Source organism: Centropristis striata, chromosome 5 (genome assembly GCF_030273125.1).
Source record: "Centropristis striata isolate RG_2023a ecotype Rhode Island chromosome 5, C.striata_1.0, whole genome shotgun sequence".
NCBI lineage: Eukaryota > Metazoa > Chordata > Actinopteri > Perciformes > Serranidae > Centropristis > Centropristis striata.
This window is the reverse complement of record NC_081521.1, coordinates 11,758,562-11,779,204: the sequence shown is the minus strand read 5'-3', so window position 1 is coordinate 11,779,204 and position 20,643 is coordinate 11,758,562. Positions and strand designations below refer to the sequence as shown.

Here is a 20,643-nt window from a genome sequence, read left to right as displayed (position 1 = left end):
TATGACTAATTGTTATTATTAATGTGTTTAAACCTAAATTTCAGACTTTAAATTATTGAGAAATAATCTGTTTTTATCTGAAGCTGCTGAATAAAGAGTTTCTAGATTCCAACATTTTGACAGCTGATGATTTTTAAACACGTTTCTGTTAAAACAACAGATTACTGAATATAACGTGGAATTTATTCCATCAGATTACTCTCAGTAAAGTAATCTGAAGATTTAGGATTTCTCGACTGCCTGATTACTTCCCTTAAAAGCTGCTCTGTTCACACATAATGATAATAATAATAATACAAATAATAATCTGTTTATAAGAAGTGCTTCAGTTTAGTTTTAGAGCAGAGAGTAAAGACCTTCGCCCAGACCAGGACCAGTTCTCATAAACTGAGTAAAAGTAATAATCGATGTGCTCAGATTTAGATTTAGAAACAAATCATTTTGTGATTTATCACCCCTTTTTTCAGCTGCTGATTTATTTCTAGAACGTGAATTTAAATTTCCACACAAATAAAGTGTCGACATGATTTATCTCAAAGTTTTCAGAAACCTGTCAGAATGTGTTCGGGTCACACTGACACACTGAACTGTGTTTATAAAGTTATTTAAAGAATAAAACTTGTAAATAAAGCTGTTTTGTTCCTTCAGACATCAGAGAAGTTTATTATTTTTAAAATATTTTTTTAATAAAATGCAGATCAGAAACTTATTTTGTTCTTTATTTTACAGGATAAAATTAAATAAATTTAGGAAACTTCTAATTCAGAAACTTTTTGGCAGAAAAACATCTGAAACTTCAGGTTCTTCTTCTCTGTTAGGAACATGTTAAGAAGAAATAGTTTTTAAAGAATAATTATATGTCCTGTCAGTTTGTTTTTCTTCCTAAATGAAACTAAATGTTTGATCTTCTTCTCTAACATATAATATTGTTTCATAACGTCTGTAATCTGACAGGAGGGGTTCACCTGGATGCATCAGGGCATCACTCAGAAGTATTTCAAATAAAGTTATTAATATTATTATTATTCCTGTGAAAACAGTCAAACAGTTGATAAATCTGATTGTTTTATAACCAAACAGTGATTGACAGGTCTGAGTACAAATCAGGAATATTAGTCCATGAAACAACAACATCTGATTGGCTGATAATATTTTAACTGACTTCACTAAAAATATTTATATTTATCACTTTATATTTATTCAACTTTTACCTCTAAATATGAATTCACTGTGTTTTTATAATATAAATAAAGCACAAATATTGTTTGAAACTAAATGACATAAACACTGAATTTTAAGAGTAATATATTCTATTTTTAACAAAATATGCAAAATCATTTTACTTTCCAAAAACAAAAATAATAATATTCTGTCCTTTGAGTTCACATTAATTACAAAACCAGTGAACTAATAACGTTTTGAAAGAAAATATATTTGCTCTGATGTTTGTCTCCATCTCTCTCACACTTACACACACACAGACACACACACACAGGCACGTGGCGCTGGGTGGGGACATCCCATAATAACAACACCGCTGACGAACAGAAACATTTTCTTTTCTTCTTCATCCCAAATTAAAGTCAGTGACGTCAGGAACTAAGTTGAGGTGAACTGTTGATCAAATTAAAACAAAGTAAAATCCACCAGACTTCAGTCACATTTCACCTTTTTTCTGCCGACTCGCGCATCGCGATTCACCGCAGAGGAGCGTCACAACAACAACAATTAAACCGGAAATTATTACGACTGATCATTCTGATATTTATAACCTGTGAGCCGAATTAAAGAGCGGCTCGTCTCAGTCCAGAACCCCGTTTATCTGAGTCCTCCTCGGGCTAAACCGCCGCTACCAGCCCATCAACCTTAAAACCACAGCTTTTTAAACGGAGTCTGGTCTGCGGTTCCCTCCATGTGTGCGGGACCAGTGTTTGTCCTACCTGATCACCTGCGGGCCCCCCTCCTCCTGCAGCCCGGTCACATGATCCAGAACCGGATCCAGAGTCCAGAACCCGGTCCAGAGTCCAGAGTCCGGTCCCGCTGCACCGGTCAGCTGATTGTCTCCGCCGCGGCTCGCGCTGCGTCTCACATCAGGTGTGATCGGTTCATTGATTGATTGACGGCGCTGATTGTCGCCTTTTGCAGGATCAGCTGATCAGTTGCGGGCGGATCGATCATCGCGGATCGATGATGTGATCAGATCTTCATCATCGATCAGCAGCTCCTCTTCCTCTGTGCGTGCACACTGACTGAAGCTCCATCACAGCCCGGAGGCGCGCTCACGAGGCCGCGGACACGCGCACTTTCACGCGCGCACAGACACACGAGGAGACAAATGTATTGAAAATATTGATCACCTCGGTTCTTTATTAAGAACAATTTGTTTTTATCTGATCATAATAAATGTATCTACAAACCGTCACCTAGCTCTTTATCAATAAGGGTGTAATAAACTCAGAAAATCGTATTTCATAAATGTTTGTCACTTGAATTAATAAAATTTAAATAAAGTTCTTATGATCTGATGTTTGTGACAATAAAACTAAAGTCAACAAAAAAAGATAAGATATTAAAAATAAAGTCTGAAATATTACAATAATTCAGAAAAAAACAACATTGAATATATTTGAACTTAAAGTTCAGTTTGTTCTATTAAAAACAGTTTGTGTCAAATATGATTTTATTTGAGTTTAGTTATTAACAGAAAGTAAAGTTAAGATTTTAAACTGACAGAAAGATTGAAAGAGTTAAATTGAGAAATAATCTGCTTACACACAGCCACCCACACACACTCATGTTTCTGTTGATTGAATTTAAATGAGATTTAAAGCTGCTCAGTCTGATTTCTGCTCACTGAAGTATAAATACTGCCTGTACTGTGTTTATTACATACTATAGCATGCTCTGTACTGTACAATACACACAGTACATCATCTGGAGAAAACTGGTGCTTATATGAGAATCATGTTCTTTGATTTTTCAGGCGCATTCAACACCATCCAACCCAACATACTTAAAAACAAGCTCACAGAGATGGGAGTGGATCTTTCCTTCATCTCCTGGATCACAGATTACCTGACAGGAAGACCACAGTGTGTCAGGTTGGGGAACTGTGTTTCTGGGACATTAATGAGCAGCACAGGGGCTCCACAAGGCACTGTTCTGGCTCCATTCCTGTTCACACTGTACACAGCAGACTTCAAATACAACTCTGAGTCCTGTCACGTCCAGAAATACTCGGACGACACTGCTATTGTCGCGTGTATCAGGAATGGACAGGAATCTGAATATAGGGATCTGATAAAAGCCTTCAGTGACTGGAGTCACAAGAACTATCTCCTACTGAACACCTCAAAGACTCAGGAAATGATTAGAGATTTCTGCAGGTTCAAGCCCCCTCTTCAGCCAGTGAATACCTGTAGGGTGGACATGGAGGTGGTGCCAAGTTCTAAGTGTCTAGGTGTATACCTGGATAATAAGTTGGACTGGTCCCTAATCACAGACGCTCTCTACAAAAAGGGGCAGAGCCGCCTCTTTTTCTTCTTGAAGCTCAGATCTCTGGACATGTGTAGTAAGATGCTGCAGATGTTTTATCAGTCTGTGGTGGTAGTGTGTTGTTTTATGCTGCAGTCTGCTGGGGAGGCAGCATCACACACAGAGATGAAGGCGGTTGGACAGACTGGTCTAAAGAGCTGGTTCTGTGGTTGGAGCCAGGTTGGACACACTGGAGGAGGTGGTGGAGAGATGACCTGTCAACATGTTCCAGGACATCCTGAAATACCAGATCATCTGCTACACAAAACCTTTATGGACCAAAAGAACAGCAGTGGACGGCTCCTCTCTCTCTGTTACAGGACGGAGAGATACAAAAGATCCTTCTCTCATACAGCCAACAGCCATAATTCTTCAATAATTTACAGAAGAGCTAACAGACTAACTGAATTTCCCCTCGGGGATAAATAGTCATTTTGAATTTGAATTCTTTTGAATTTGTATATAAGCTCACATGGGAAATGAACAGGGACACATTTTCATAGAAACAGTCTAAAAACGTTTCCTCTCATACTCAGAGTGGCTGTCTGCTGTTTATCAAACATTCAGGGCTGAACACAGCTGCCTCCTCTGGAGAGTTACTGGACGTTAGCAGGCTGAGGAGCAGCGCTGTGTCCGACACGTCGTCACCGACGTTCACGGTCGTCATGACGACACTTAACGCTGACCAACATAACATAAAAAATAACCGATGTGATTGAATGAAATCTGCAGAAGTTAAAGAAATGCTCTAAAAATCTTTATTAATCCAGAGAATATTCACAAACACTTCCTGTTTAGACAAACCGAATAGCCGAGCTCCTTCATTGTGGGCAACAAGCACGAAAAGGAAAAAAAACCCAGAAGAAGAAAAAACATTCATAAAAAAGTAAACTAAATATTATTTACAGCTGGTTTAAACCCCGCCCCCGCCCCTCATCATGACGTCACATGGGGCGGGGCCTGATACATTTTAATGAACTCAAACTATTATTTTCACTGGACTGTTGCCCTCGCTGTCTCCATGACAACCAGTAGAAGAAGTGACGACAGATTGGTCTGATAATGTACAAATAATCTACAAGTCTTTTATTTTGTCGGTTTCCACTGGCCACTGCCACGGTCCTGCCTCCTTCTTGTTGACATGGCAACCAGATGCAGGGCGGAGCTTAAGACAACAATAACAAATCACAGTCCTTAGCAGGATGTCGGCTCCTCCTATTGGTCGGTTCTGAACTTCTTTGGCCCGACAGGTTTTCTGAAGACAGGAAGTGAAAATAACTTTAAAAAAACCCTGCTTACTTTTACATTTTTTCAGAAGTGTATTTTTGCCTATTTTTCTGCAGGTTCGAATGCTGAATAAAAAGGAATAAAACTTCAAATTATAAAAACAGTTCTCTGATCGGTTCATTTTAGTTGAAGGAACTGCAGTTTAAGTTGGAACTTTAATATATTTAAATCTAAATCTAATAAAGATGAATTGTGAGGTTTTATTTTATTTCAAACACTGCATTTTTATTAATGAAGTTTTCTTTAGTCCAGATTTCTTTCTTCACATTTAGTTTGAGCTGTGATAAATCTGATACATTTTTGTATACACAAAAATATTTGTGTGTATTTGTACTGTGCAGTATTTCTTCTTCATGCAAGTAAATGTTGGCGTCTCTTACATGTCAGGAGCTGCTGGTCGTTTCACTGCCGCCGTTGGCGTCGCTTTACTGTGTTCTACGCACAAACATCAATCAATAATCAGTGATAAATAATCAGTAATCATTAATCAATAACCTGTGCCGTTGCTCAACTCACCTTGCAGCCAGCGGACCTGTGTGGCGGGCCCGTAGCCCTTCTGGTTGCGGGCAGCAATGCGAAAGATGATGGCAGGCTTGGTGGTGAGGTCGATGTGGGCGTTGGCGATGCTGGCGGCGGGGACGAGGCATGACGCTGTCGTGCCGCAGTAAACCCTCATGAAAGCCAGCTGGGCGGGGCCAGGACCTGGGGTGGCGGCGGCGGTCGAGCTGGACTGGATGGCGAGGTACACGGAGTACTCTGTGATCCTCCCTGATGTTACGGCGGGCGGCTCCCAGGTGAGCTGGGCCCCGCCCACATTCTACAGACACACAGAAACACGTTTCCATGACGATCACAGGAAGTTATTGAGTGTGTGTGTTTGTGTGGTTTCATGGTAGAAAACAGGACTCACCTTGCTGATCTTGATGGCGCACGGCGCTCCGGGGAAACCAGGAAGACATGTTTTAAAGGCGGATACCTCGGAGAACGCCCCCCGGCCACAGATGTTGATCCCCGCCACACGGAACTTGTACGCCGTTCCCGGCTGAAGCTCCACCCTCTTCATCCGACTGTAGTCCGGAACGTCACCTGAATCATCATCCTGCAGTTCAATCAATACCTCGTCAATCACCTGATCGATCGGCTGGTCCTGTCAGTCTAATGTGCTAGCATTATGCTAGCTAACGCCGTATGCTTCAGATCCCTTCGTGACATATTATTCACTTTCACCACAGCTTCTTTCAGAAAAGCACAGCAAGGAAAATGTTATGTTTTACTTTCTACAGTAATGGTTCCCCATAAGCCTAACTATCACTGAGATCCTGGGAAACAACGGCTCGATAGCTACATTAGCGCTAGCTAACACTGTCAGCTTATATATTCCATGATCATGGCAGAATATAGTGAGGCCAACTTTTACCACAGCTCATTAAAACGACCACCAAATGAGATCATGTTAACACTGACAATGGATCATAGATTTGTTTCTGACTGTTGTAGCTAGAACACTAGTAAGCATTCATGCTAGCCTAGTGCTAGCACATGAACTAACGTGATTTTTTCCCCCCATTTGTCTCACTTCGCTGTGTACTTATTGTTCATGGTATTTACCGTTCGTTTTAAAACATTTTGATGAACACCTCAGCTTAACTGGCCAACTTCGATAAAGGCCAAACTTTTTGTTCCCGAGGCACACCTGTACTCATATCCGTGCAAAAAAAAATCCTCTTTAACATGTGTTATCACTCTTATTACTCTGTGAATGTTTATTTTTCTTTATACTAATTCTTTTGATGGTAGCACAGCATTTGCCTCTGTACTGGGAAATGATTAAAAATGAATTTATAAGTTTTAGTGTCAGCCCTGTGATAGTTCCAGCACCCCCACGACCCAAGTGTGGATAATCGGTTAAGAATAATAATAATAATGTTTACTGTATTTATAGTGTATGGTTGTCACAAAATCCCACAACATTTGGGAACCACTCTGTTAGAGACTAAACAAGCCATTCGTGGTATCAAAATGATCAAGAAATGCTACAAAACACTATATACAAAAAACTAATAGTATACTATACTGTTAGTTTGTGGGATCATATATATATATATATATATATATATATATATATATATATATATATATATATATATATATATATATATATATATAAATAGAAAGATATGTACACACATACTCAGAGTACTCGGCGCCCTCTGCTGCCTGTGACTGTAACATCAAGCCAAACTCTGCTCTCAGATCAGTTTAATGTTTCACCTGGTTTCCTACGTCGTCTTCTGGGATGTAGTAATGTGTGACCTCCATGTTGGTAACCTTGACGACGCCGACGTCGAACCACAGACCATCCTTCGTTGATGATGTCACCTTCTACACACACACACACACACACACACACACAAACACAAACACACCATTTTTAGCATGTTGTTAGCATATTAGCAGCATGTGGGTGTAATGTTTTTAACATGTTGGTGTGTTGTTTACATGATACCATGTTACCATGGTGTTAGCTTGATGTTAGCATGTTGTTGGTGTATTGTTAGCATGTTATTAGCAAGTTGCATGTCTGCAAGTCTCTCACCCCTGCAGTTGATGTGACGCCATTAGTCGCCTCAGTGGTGGCAGGTTGAGTCTTGGCCACACCCCCTGATGAGAGAGGAGGGGCGGGGCCAAACGTGCTGGCTAATCGGGCTACGGCGCTAGTTACTGCCGATGATGTCATTGTGTGTCCATTACTCTCGGCTGCGGGATCATTCAGGCTGTCCGCCGGAGCAAGGCCCTCTGGGAAACAACAGGGAACTTAATTGAACTTTACTTTCAGTTGAACCTCTAAAGAAAAATTGAGGTTGTGTCTGACCCAGGACCAGCATCACTGAGGTGTGCGTCAGCGGTCTACCTGTGGGGAGGCTGCTGTGCTGGGGTTCTGGTTCTGGTGGTCCTGGTTTTGGTTGGTTGTGGACGTCCTGCAGCTGCTGCTGGACCAGTGCTGCCAGCTCCTGCTGGGTCAAAACGATGGGGGTCTGGTTGCCTGCCCCCCCTTCTGCGGACAGATCAATGATTCTGATCAGCACTCTGAGCTGGACTCTGATTGGCTGCAGACTGCTGTGATGTCACAATCCCTGCAAGTTCAGGCTCTGCACCCGAACAGCCTCAGACTGGACTGATGTTAATCATTGTATATTTTAATGACATTGCCTACCTGATTGTTAACATGTAGGGAGATATTGTAACGGACAGTAAGGCTTCTTGTATGTTTTACTAGGCATTATATTTTACAGTCTTGTAAATTCTGTGTTGGATTCTGCTAACACTCTAATGTGCTATTATTTTGAAAGCTACCTGCGTTAAGCGACCGGAAGTAATTCATATGGATACGCTTGTCGTTTACAGTGACGTTTGTGAACTTGTCTATGGCGCTCAGGAGAAATAAAGATAAAGTCTTACTCTTTACATCTTTTGCATGAATCCACAACACAACAAATTCAAATTCAATTTAATCCATGCAGATGAACTTTATTTTGATTCTGTAACTCAATTCACTCCCAGTCTCTGTCTGATGAGCTATTTCAGTGGCAGCCGACTGTGGGAACAAGAGGCGATCCGTTTCAAAAAGAAAGATTTCTCACTGAAATATTTGTTGGTTGGTGGGTCCAAATAAAACAAACACTTATAAAACTTTAATTCACCGTCTATCGTGTGTGAGGTGATTCTTGTGGGGTTTTTTTCTTCGGTTAAAAACCTACTACTATTCTACTGCTTCCTGTTGAGGCTGCAGAGTTTTGGGATTGATGCATAACTTTAATTGTTTGCTAATGTTAGCTTGCAGCAACTGAACGATGTATGCAGCAGTGTGTTTTAATCAATTCCAGCCTGTATGGAAAATACATCACTGACACACACACGCTAACACACACACACAGGGGCGGGACTGACACAGACAGACAGAGCCTATCACATTTGTTTTGAAGCAGAGAAAAGGGGTGTAAAATGTACACGCTGTAGTAGCAGCAACTTGTTTAATCAAAAATATTTTATTAGAATTGAAAATAATACAGCAGCCGGCTGCACTTGACTGAGTAGTCGGCTGTTTGGCCGACAGTTGGCCTTTATGGAAAGCTCCGCCCTGTACCCCCAGACACCTGAACCAGGATGAGATTAACCGTAAGCAGTCCAGCCCTCTGTATTGTCTGACAGGTACACAATGACTCACCTGGTGCCTGCAGGACAACCTGTATTGTCGCCTGCTGAAGTGCCTCCTCTGTTGCTGTGGTAACAGCCAGGTGATCTGATGTCAGTCCTGTCACCATCATCGTTGTTGCCCCGGAGACCGACTCACATCCTTCCCCTTCTGATGACATGAGCTCCTGAGGGAGACTGTCAGCCTAAGAGAGGGAGGAGCTGATTGGTTACCTGTGTGTGTGTGTGTGTGTGTGTGTGTGTGTGTGTGTGTGGTGTGTACCTTTACAGCCTCCATATGAACCTGTAACACTGAGACTGCCGTCTCTTCTGGCTCCTCCTTCTTCATGACAACAGCCTCCAAGAACTCCGCCCTGTCCTCTCTAACAAACGAGGAGATCTCCTGCACACACACACACACACAAGAGATCATGTTGGTGTTACTGTGTGTATGAGGGGCATTTTATGCCAGCACACTATACTAAAACACGTGTACAGCGCCTATGCAATGACATCAAACGTCTAACGTGCGCGTGTAAATTCCATTCACTTTCAATGGACAGACAGGCGTCACGTAGGCGTCACGCAGACGCTGTACACGCGTTGTTGCACATACGCCTACGTGACGGCTGCGTGACGGGTGAACTACGCCTCAAATACGTGACATGAAGACCCGCGTGACTGTTAAGTACAATTCTACATAGGCGTACAGACACGCGTATTGCGAGTACACCAGATAACATGGGTGACGGGTGAAAAGTGCCACGAGCGAACGTAGTGGACGCCTGTGTGTGTGTGTGTAACGCGTGTAAGCCTATAACAGTTCAGCTGTTACACAGAGTCTCATCTTCATATTGTATTGTTTATAAGAAAGCACAACTTATAGATGAAGAGAAAGACTATCTCGTACGTACCAGATAAACTTAACGTTTTTCCGGCCAAAACCGGAGGCTTAATTAGCCTGTTTTAGGAGTGAAAGTCAGCAAAATGCAGCTTAAACAAAATGTTTTACCTCATATGTTAACTACGAATGTCTGTAAAACATAATGGGACTGTGCATAAGTGCCGAATTGGGTTAAACAGTGTAGATATAAGGTCCGATGGAATCATATTGTGAACGGACTGCTGTCCACATGGCTACTGAATATTCATTAGATAGGTCCGCATGGCTACTTAATATTCAGGGGTGACAGCGATTACGGCTTCTGCAGGCAGGTAAACCTACCTAATTACAGCTGGTGCGTAATGAACTGTGTGTCCGCGCGCGAAGCTGGGAACTGGCTGTGAGCGTTGCACTTTACTATTAACCTACTATTTTTAAGTAGCTGAAATTATTTTAATTATCCCTTTCACCCTTGCTATCATTAAATATCAATTCGATATCATTCAAACCTAGAGAGAGAGAGAGAGAGAGAGAGAGAGAGAGAGAGAGAGAGAGAGAGAGAGAGAGAGAGAGAGAGAGAGAGAGAGAGAGAGAGAGAGAGAGAGAGAGAGAGAGAGAGAGAGAGAGAGAGAGAGATTTCGTTAACAAGAAAATAAAAACTGGCCTGAAAATAATAGAAATATCCTGACAGCTCTGTGGGGGCTTGGAGTTCATCTGTAAGTTGTGCTTTCTTATAAACAATACCATATGAAGCTGAGACTCTGTGTAACAGCTGAACTGTTACACAGAGTAACACACTGTTAACGTACACGCGTTACACACACACACAGGCGTCCACTACGTTCGCTCGTGGCACTTTTCACCCGTCACCCATGTCATCTGGTGTACTCGCAATACGCTTGTCTGTAAGCACGCCTATTAATCAGACTTTATGCTGGCACAGGCGACGCGTTTAAGGCGTTTAAGTATAGTGTGCTGGCATAAAATACCCCTCATACTGTGTGTGTGTGTGTGTGTGCGTGTGTGTGTGTGTGTGTGTGTGTGTGTGTGTCACTTACAGGTATGGACGGCCCTGGTGTGGGTGTGGCCTGTGTAACGGTGGTAACAGCTCTGCTCTGACTGGCTGTGGTGGAGGGAGCGGGGTCAGAGGAGGAGGAGGAGGAGGAGGAGGAGGAGGAGGAGGAGGAGGCCGGGTCTGTGGAGTCTCCGCTCTGCTGAGCTGCAGACACAAAGCACAGGAAGTGTCATCACCTCCTGCTGACCACAATACTATATGTAAATATTATTAATGATAAATCATAAATAAATGAGTCTCAGGTTACCTGTAGCCGTGGTGGCGGTGTTGGTGGTTCCGGTTTCATGGGTCTCACATGGTGGATTGGAGCAGATGTTCCCTCCGTTCAGACTGACAGGCTGCTGAGCTGGAGGCTGCTGAGCTGGAGGCTGGTCTGAGCTCATCTGAGGAGCAGACAGACAACACCTGTCACCTGTTGAGGGCTGACACACTGTAAACCTGAAGGTCCTGACATTACAATCAGAATGAACTAACACCTGATTGCTTCAGTTGTCTCTGACTCACAGATTTACAGTTTAATGGTTTCTACTGATCGAAGATCTCAGATTCTCTTTGCTGATCAGTGAAACAAGATGAAAACACATGAAAATTAGTTTGTTTCATCTGTAAGTTAAACTGCCTTATTTCGTTTTTGCAGTTTGTTTCGTCACTAAAACACCACAACTGCTACAAAAAATACAAAGTCTACCTCTACCTGGGCAGGTGGGTTTAATAGGGTTCGTACACTTTTTTAGCAATGGTTTTCCATAACCTTTCAATGAATATTCAAGACCAAAAAATGTATGCATTTCAGTCGGATCACTGTAGTCGGTGCCTCTAAATCAAACCACAGACACATTTTGATACACCTTGCCATGTTTTAATTGCAACTTGAATTCTTATTAACATACATTTATATGGATTAAAGTTAAAAAAAAATGACTGACTGAAATTGGATTTGCACTACAGCCACAAGTCACTTGCAGTGTTTGAAACATGTTCCAGGTTACTTGACATCTGCTTAAGAAATATTAATGCATAAGAATTCAGAACTAAATGCAGCCATCACATTTAAATGCTCAACCAAAACTGTTTTACAGGAGGATTTTAAACAGCTGTTCTATTGTATCTGTTGCAATTTTTTTTTGTCTTTTCAATTTTATCTTATTTTTGCAAAGCTTGTCTTTACTCTCTAAAATAATCAAGTATCTACTCAACTTTTCATTACATGTTTTTATTTTCCTTATTATTTCAAGTAAACCTTTTATATATTCTGACTGCTGAGAGGACCTTCAACGGTTTTTCATTACCGTACGAACCCTGGTTTAAAGAGGTTCAGCTTTTTTGGATGTTATCGATAATAATAATAAAAATAAGAAATTTAAAAAAAGTAAAGAATGAGATGTGTAATGAGAGGAAATAAATATAAACACAGCCTCTCACCTGGAGCTCCCGGCTCATGCTGGAGGAGGAGACGGTGGCGGTGTTGGTCGTGCCCGTTTCGTGGGTCTCACACGGCGGGTTGGAGCACACCTGCGTCACTGCAGTATCATCAGAGTGACATCATAAACACACATGAGGGTTTATATCTGATAATTGCATGTGACAAAAAGTACTCCTGCTACTGCTTTCTCTACCTGGAGCTGCAGAGTCTCCAGTTTCTCCTGCTGCAGTAGTAGTACTACCAGGTTCTTCTGAAGTTGGAGAAGCCATGAAGGTGACGGGCAGATCCTGGACCAGAGGCTGAGCCTCAGCGCCGCTCGGAGTCGTAAACAGAGTCACCTGAACACAAAACTGAAGTATTACTACAGTACTGGAGTACAGTACGGTTACAATTTACAGTAAAACTACAGTATAATTACAGTGAAACTGGAATTACAGTCAAACTACAGTAAATGTAAAATTACTGTAAAATTACAGTATAACTACAGCAACACTAAAATTATATAATGAACCTGTTTGGGTCCGATAGCTGAGGTTGCCATGTTAACCTGGTTGGTGGCAGCTCCACCTGCCATTGAGGTGGAGACAGTTCCTGTTACCGTCCCAAGACTGGATACACCTGAGACACAGACACACCTGTCAGACTCCATGCAGGAGAGTCACAGCTGGCTTCTTTTAGATTATTTTTTTTAGGCATTTTTATGCTTTATTGACAGTGACAGAGTGAAAGGGGGTGACAGAGGGGAAGACATGCGGCAAAGGGAGCTCAGGCCGGATTCGAACCCGGCTCCGCTGCAGCAAGGCCTCAGCCTACATGGCAAGCGCTCTACCAGTGTGAGCCACCGGGACGCCCCACAGCTGGCTTCTGACCGGTGGTTACCTGTGGTTCCCTTGACAAGCAGCGTGGTGACAGTGGGTGTGGCTCCTGGTGACATCAGTCTGACTCCGCCCACAGGGACAGTCCTGACCATCGTACCAGGTGACCCTGCCGTTGCCAACACCACCTGGACACAATGAGTGTTACCTCTGTGTGTGTGTGTTACCTGTGTGTGTGTGTGTTACCTGTGTGTGTTGCCTGTGTGTGTGTTACCTGTGTGTTCTTGGGGGCCGTGTTGATGATCTTCCCGGTGGAACCTGGCGTCAGGATTGTGATTGGACTGTTAGCACCTATAGTGGGAGGAGTCTCACTCAGTCATCACATGACGAACAGAGAGCAGCTTAGGTGTGTGTGTGTGTGTGTGTGTGTGTGTGTGTACCTGTGGAGCCCTGCAGTGCTGACACAGGGATGGACCGGATGAAGGTGGTCCTGGGTTTGGTTGTTGTGGATCCGGCCTGCGGTGTGCTGAGGATGGCCGTCTGCTTACCGTCTGCTGAGGTCACAAGCTTCAGGACAGTTCCCGCTGGGAGGCCAGACTTCGCCTGTAGCGTTTATAGGGTACAAGGTTAATGACAGGTGTTTACAGGGGGCGTGGTTAATGACAGGTGTTTACAGGGGGCGTGGTTAATGACAGGTGTTTACAGGGGGCGTGGTTAATGACAGGTGTTTACAGGGGGCGTGGTTAATGACAGGTGTTTACAGGGGGCGTGGTTAATGACAGGTGTTTACAGGGGCGTGGTTAATGACAGGTGTTTACGGGGGCGTGGTTAATGACAGGTGTTTGCGGGGGCGTGGTTAATGACAGGTGTTTACGGGGGCGTGGTTAATGACAGGTGTTTACGGGGGCGTGGTTAATGACAGGTGTTTACGGGGGCATGGTTAATGACAGGTGTTTACGGGGGCGTGGTCAATGACAGGTGTTTACGGGGGCGTGGTCAATGACAGGTGTTTACAGGGGGCGTGATTAATGACAGGTGTTTACAGGGGGCGTGGTTAATGACAGGTGTTTACAGGGGGCGTGGTTAATGACAGGTGTTTACAGGGGGCGTGGTTAATGACAGGTGTTTACAGGGGCGTGGTTAATGACAGGTGTTTACAGGGGGCGTGGTTAATGACAGGTGTTTGCAGGGGGCTTGGTTAATGACAGGTGTTTGCAGGGGGCATGGTAAATGACAGGTGTTTACGGGGGCGTGGTTAATGACAGGTGTTTACAGGGGGCGTGGTTAATGACAGGTGTTTACAGGGGGCAGGGTTAATGGCCTGTACCTGGAGGATCTGGGTCACAGGGCTGCTCCCAGTAACTGCTCCACTCTGAATTGGTTTAGTGACCACTGACATCATCTTCCCCAGGTTACCAAGGTTACCAATCTGAAACAGGAGTGATGTCATCAGGTGTGTCCATATGTCAATCTGCTGCAGTGAACCAACAGGTGACAACACTCACCAGAGATCCGCCCCCTCCCATACTGAGCGGGCTGTTAACGAGAGTGATGGTCTTTGTGACTCCACCCACCACCGTGGTGACCACCTGAGGCTGCTGGGACACCGTCACTGTGCCTGACTTATGCACCGTGATGATTGGTCGGCCAGGGGTCCCTGGGGTGGAGACTACAGAGGCCCCGCCCACCTGAGCCGTCTTCAGCATTCGAGTGGCTGGGTTAGTCATCTGAGACACAGAAAACAGTCGGTACTGATCAATCAATCAATTAATTGTACTCCAATGGTTTTATGTCATTCCATTTACATTTAAAATATTTACCTGACTATTTGCAGAACTAACAATAATACTACACTCGTATCACAGTATTTTTACAGCAGTATTACAGTAAAGCAGTCACTGTGACGTGATTTACCGTGGACTCACCGTCTTTAAGATTGTCGCTCCTGCAGGGATGTTCAGGACCGCCGCTGGAGACGGAGGGATCTTCTGAGTTGCTGCAGCCGCCGCTGCCAACGCTGCCATCCCACTCATCTGAGGACTGCTTCCTATTGGCTGAGAACAGCCAGGAGAAGTTCAGTCACATGACAACGACAACAAGGTGATCCAGCGATATCAGGTGATCTACGAGATAAGAATATTGAAGTTTTTACCGTCCCCTGAGCGGCCTGACCAGGTACGACCATACGAACACCTGCAGGGAGTGTCGTCACACCAACTGGGGGTTTGGGCGTGGCCTGTCTCACTGTGACACCTGGAGCTGCTGCCACCTTCAGGACAGCTGCAGAAATACAGAAACAGGTGAGCTCCACTCGTTCGACCACGGCTATGGATCTACCTCTACAGGTGTGTAAACATACCTGGTGCTTTGGCAGCAGCAGCCAACGGGCTTCCAGGTCCGGAGACAGTGGGGGAAGGGACCAGCGTGATGCCAGACAGAGGGAGAGTTCGACTGGCTGGTGTTGGAACCATGGGGGCGGGGCTGGCTCCAGGTGTAGCAGTGAGGACAGGGTTGGGGGCAGGGCTAGAGGCAGGTGTGGTGGGAATATCGTACTTCTGCACCTGCAGCAGGTAAGTCTCTGCGGTCTGTGACGGACCCCAGCTCACCTCCAGAGACGACGTATTGGCCCGAACAAGCTGCACCCGAGAGGGAGCGCAGGGACGCTCTGAGGACAGATGAGACAGTCAGACAGACAGACAGACAGACAGACAGGACTCAAAGTGCTACAGGTATATAACAGTAGTCCTCACCTGTCTCCAGGTACCAGAGGTCCTTGCAGCACACCTGGTTGTTCCAGGCCTTCCTGTATCCGTCCCTGCCGCTCCAGATGTAGAGTCTGGAGTTGATGGCCACACTGCAGTGACCTGCTCTAGCTCTGGGGTGGTTCTCCTCCACACTGTCCATCAGGACTGTCTCCCAGCACATCGTATCTACACACAGGTGGACAGACAAACAGACGGGAAGGTACAGACACAGACAGGTGGTCTTGTTTCAGTGTCCTCTTCATATTGTCCCTGTGGCTGTCCCACAGCCTGTATATAAAGATGGAAGTTGCGTCTCCACTTCCTCCTGCTATACAACATCAAGACCTAAATATCTGGATAAAGGCACCACCAGCCAGCTCTGGTGACATCACACAGCGCCGGAAAACACCCGCCCGACCAATCAGAAGTCTCAGTTAGAGCCGTCAATCATGATGTCACAGCCCGGTTTTAATCAAATCAAAATCAAACTTATCAAAAAAATAACACTTGAACAAACATCAGATTGACAAGAAGGACTTAAAACATTTATTTGACCTTTACTTTGAGTTTTTAGGCCCATGTCCTGCCCCATCCTCACATACTGCAACCCGCCACCAGGGGGTGCTCCAGATGTTCTGGACTCACGAATGGGGAGCTGTCATGTCCTTGTTCTTCATATACTGTCTGTGCTAGAAACTGTGTGTGTGTGTGTTTACCCAGGTTCAGACAGGCCAGTGTGTTGGTACACTTCCACTCCTTCTCATGAGTGGCCACTTTGACATCATCCATCACCAGAGGAACCCAACCTCCAAACACATACATCCTGCAGGTGGAGATTCAAGATCAAAGATCAGATTTACAACTTGTCTGCAGTAGTATGTATAGTATATGCAGTACTTGTGCGTAGTGTGCGTGCAGTACTTGTTGTTGATGGTGGTGGCAGAGTGCAGGCTGCGGGGCAGGGGGGCAGTTCCATTCAGGGAAGGTTTACTCCACGTCATAGAGTCTGTGACATCATCAGAACAGGAACAAATCAGAATCAACACTATCAACACTGTGCTACTGTGCAGCACTGCTGCTGCTCTGTTGAAAAACACTGTCGTCTCCTCCCACCTCGTTCTGCAACGCCGGACTGCACTTTGAAAGAGTACGAATATCACGCCTTCGCGGGATCACTATGAACGCTCTAAGGCGAAGAGCAGGTGCAGATCTTTCCAGCAATATAGCGGGACATTAGCAGGACCGCACTATGAAAGGGTCTTGTCCCACCTATGTGGGACCTGTATGGAGCCTGTCTCACCTGTGTGGGACCTGTGTGGAGCCTGCCTCACCTGTGTGGAGCCTGTCTCACCTGTGTGGGACCTGTCTCACCTGTGTGGAGGACCCACAGGTCTCCCAGTCTGCAGCCGCTCATCCCTCCATAGATGATGAGTCTGTTGACGGCGCGGCCACTCGTCACCACGGCGGTGTGACTCTCTCTGGGCGGCGGCAGTGGCCCTGATGTCTCCGGGATCTCCCAGCCGACCACACTGGAGCCTGGCTGCAGCTCCAGGCAGTACAGGTCGTTCAGATACCTGAGAGGACAGGTGAGGAGTCAGTGTGCTCTTAAACCTGACCCACAGTTCCCCTCTGGATCCTTTTTTTGATTTCCTGAAGACTGTCTGGTGTTTCTTACCTGGGGATGTTGTTCTTGGGGTCTTCACTGTCATTGGCCAATCCTCCAAACAGGTAGCAGCAGCTGCCAATGAGAGAGAAGCTGTGTCCGAGGCGGGGGCAGGGGGGCGGGCCGTCCTTTGGCGCTTTTGCCTTCAGACGTTTCCACTCCCAACGACTCGCCTGAAAGACACAACACGCTGTAAACTACAGGTTCACACACAGGCAGTTCTTCAGCAGAACCAGGTGTACAGTGACATCACTGACCTGCAGTTCATACAGGTCGCTGCTGTATTTGCCGTACTCCACCATCCCGCCAAAAACCAGCAGCCTCGTCCCATCACACGCAAAGCCGTAGGCAGCGCAGCCGGGGGGGACGTCTCCTCGCACCGCAGGGATGAACCACTGATTGGTAGCTGCAGGGGGCGAGGACAGGAAGTAAGACATGTGAGACAATTCATTTCTTATTCACTTTATTAAATATTTTGTTAAAAGCAGTTATGGAAAGGAACTAAGTACATTTACTCAAGTACAACTTTGTGGTATTTACCATTTTCTGCTACTTTATACTTCTACTATAGGACATCTCAGGCAAGTATTACTAAAGTACTTACTAATAGTACTTTAATAATACTATTTTAATAGCAATAATAGTAATTTTACTGCACTACATTCATGACAGTGTTAGTTACTTCACAGATTCTGATTATTAAAACTAAATTACATCAATAATAAATAATGATGCATTATTACAGAATATATTCAGCCAATAAAGATCCACCTTCACCAGCAACATTAAAGTGATGAACACATTAATGTATAAATTATTATAACACAGTAACAGGGCGCCACAGGAATGAGTTCTTATATATAATTTTTTTATTTGTACTATTATGTACTATAATATTATTTTTTATATGTTTTTACATTTAACATGAATTGTATTATATTTTTCGTCTTTTTACTGATGTTCTTATTCTGTACTATTTATTTTATCAAATTGATTTTATCATATTTTTTATTATTTCCTTTTGATCCTGCAGCTGCAGAGGGGGCGTGTTTGTGTGACGTCGGCAATGTTTTCAGTAAAAACGCGCCATTTCTCTCCGTGTTTGTGCCGGAGCTCCGTTAGCTAAAACCTAATGCTAACAGCTGTTAGCATGCGGCTACATGGTTAGCTTCAGTGAGTAGAAGCTAACCTAGCCTAGCATGCTAAAGCCCCTGTGGACACCTTATAGTTTATACCATACCACAGCTAGTATATTAGCTTCTTAGCTTCCAGTTAACATTAGCAGAAGCTAACGCTTGCAGCTCCCAATTAGCTGAACGACATAATTCTCTTTATATGCTTTATAGATATTTATCACACAGTGTAAAGAGTTAACCCGGCGGGCTGCCCCACCGGTCCCAGTACCGGTACCTGTATTGTAGACGTGCAGGTCGTCTACGATACCCTCGTTCCCGCCGCCGAACACCACCATCAGCTCCTTGATGCTCACGGCTCGGTGTCCGTGCCGGGGCCGCGGCACCGGGCCGCTCCAGCCCAGGACGCGCTTCCACCGGGGCTGCTGCACCGCGGGCTCGGCTGCCATGGCGCTGCTGTCAGGGTGCACCTCCCCCGGTCCTCGGCGAGGAGAGACACGGTCCTGGTGCAGCCAAGAGTTGTTGTGTCGAAGAGTCGAGAGAAGTCTCTGTCTGGCTAACAGGGTTAGCACCTGCTAACTATCGGCTGAGGCTAACTAGCCGCTAATCACACTGAAGCTAAGAACTAGCCTCAGTGAGCTAACGAGCTCACAGACGGAGCCTGGTTCTAGCAGGAACCGGTCTGTAGGTTTACCTATAGTTAGCTGTTCGCTAGCAGACTATCTGCAGCGGACAGTCCGCCATCTTAGGCCCGGGAACACTGGTCAGAGTCGGTACAGAGCCGTCGGACGGTCGCTGTGGAGGCTAATAAGAACAAGCAGAAACATAGATCCAGCTGCGGGACAGAGCGCTGCGCGGCCGCTCCATGCAGCGGTGTGAGCGGGCACAGAGGAGGCGGTGAGCCGCTGTTAAACCTGTGGAGCGGAGGGTCGGAGCACCGGGATGGGAGCCGCCATCTTGCTGCTAACGGCAACCAAACAAAACAGACCGAGGCTAGGTGGCTAATGCTAACCGCTAACTGCTAACAGAGACAGAATACATGTTGGAAAGTAACCAATCTCTAAAAATTCTAACAATTACAAAGGCACAAAAATTATATGATATTATGAAAAAAAAATCCAACTGAAATTAACAGTTAAAACTAATTCCCCTTATTGAAAACGACATTTAGACTGTTTTATATGTATTTTATTTTTGTCTATTTTCATTTTATTTCAACTGCTCTGAATTTACAATACTAATGTTATTATAAGTTTTACTGTTGATTGATGTTCACCTAGCACTTTATACACTTATGAAAGGTATGTACTGTGAAAAATGTGATTGTGATTTTCAATAAAGCATTGAAAAAAAATGTTGGGAAGTAACTAAATACATTTACTGAGGTATGAGTAAATACTTATATTTAGGTACTTCAGCTATACTTGAGTACTGTTGAGTATTTGTCACTTTCTTCATGTACTCAAGCATCTCAATACTTTTGACAGCTTCAGTTACTTCAGTTATTTTATAAATTATTAAAAATTGTTTACACAGGAAACATCTGAAGACTAATGAAATCAGATTTTTGTGATAAATGAACTGTTTACTCAAATCCATCCAAATGTTTAAGTTTTTTAATGTTAATTTAGTGTTATGATTTAACATTAATAAATTAGCTCTAACAGTAATACCCTGCTTTTACGTGAATGCATTAGTAATAATTATAATAATAGAGCTGCAACAATTATTTGTTTAATCGAACAATAATTGAGTATAAAATTAATCGTCAACTATTTTGACAGTCGGATAATTGGTTTGAGCAGTTTTTTAAAGACAATAAGTCCAAATTCTCTGATTTCAGCTTCTTCAATGTGAATATTTCTGGTTTCTTTGTTCCTTTATGACAATAAACT

At 44.2% G+C, this 20,643-nt stretch overlaps 2 protein-coding genes across 3 annotated transcripts in view; both read right to left on the bottom strand.

The window, feature by feature from the left end:
• The window catches only part of ccdc120a (coiled-coil domain containing 120a), a 35,258-nt gene extending 33,053 nt beyond the window's left edge, over nt 1–2,205 (bottom strand). The window contains exon 1 of the mRNA XM_059332481.1: nt 1,941–2,205. The gene's annotated coding sequence lies outside the window, so the exon portion shown is untranslated. The remainder of the gene's footprint in view (nt 1–1,940) is intronic.
• A 2,070-nt stretch (nt 2,206–4,275) lies between these two features.
• LOC131971978 (host cell factor 1-like) lies at nt 4,276–20,000 on the bottom strand. 2 transcript variants are annotated; one of them, XM_059333683.1, is made up of 29 exons: nt 19,026–20,000; nt 17,873–18,021; nt 17,628–17,788; nt 17,324–17,526; nt 16,874–16,958; nt 16,669–16,775; nt 15,959–16,138; nt 15,568–15,873; nt 15,361–15,488; nt 15,134–15,262; nt 14,714–14,935; nt 14,536–14,637; nt 13,649–13,811; nt 13,483–13,559; nt 13,273–13,396; nt 12,905–13,011; nt 12,587–12,731; nt 12,393–12,490; nt 11,218–11,353; nt 10,954–11,114; nt 9,296–9,415; nt 9,047–9,218; nt 7,694–7,876; nt 7,418–7,617; nt 7,093–7,203; nt 5,732–5,920; nt 5,338–5,638; nt 5,202–5,256; nt 4,276–4,789 (listed from the first exon to the last, which is right to left on the bottom strand). In XM_059333683.1, the coding sequence occupies exons 1-29, from the start codon at nt 19,195–19,197 to the stop codon at nt 4,750–4,752; spliced, it is 4,326 nt and encodes a 1,441-aa protein (XP_059189666.1). In that variant the 5' UTR covers nt 19,198–20,000; the 3' UTR covers nt 4,276–4,749. The 2 variants fall into 2 exon arrangements, with proteins under 2 accessions (XP_059189666.1, XP_059189667.1); XM_059333684.1 differs by having other exon boundaries at nt 7,733–7,876.
• Between the last annotated feature and the right edge of the window lie 643 nt (nt 20,001–20,643).

Bases quoted from the DNA above. Each gene is read 5' to 3' on its own strand.
- LOC131971978 (XM_059333683.1), bottom strand. From the start codon at position 19,197: ATGGCAGCCGAGCCCGCGGTGCAGCAGCCCCGGTGGAAGCGCGTCCTG. The intron at 12,491-12,586 runs GTAGAGAAAGCA...ATGATACTGCAG, and splicing joins TGGAGACTCTGCAGCTCCAG to TGACGCAGGTGTGCTCCAAC. The intron at 9,219-9,295 runs GTACACACCACA...TCCCTCTCTTAG, and splicing joins TTCATATGGAGGCTGTAAAG to GCTGACAGTCTCCCTCAGGA.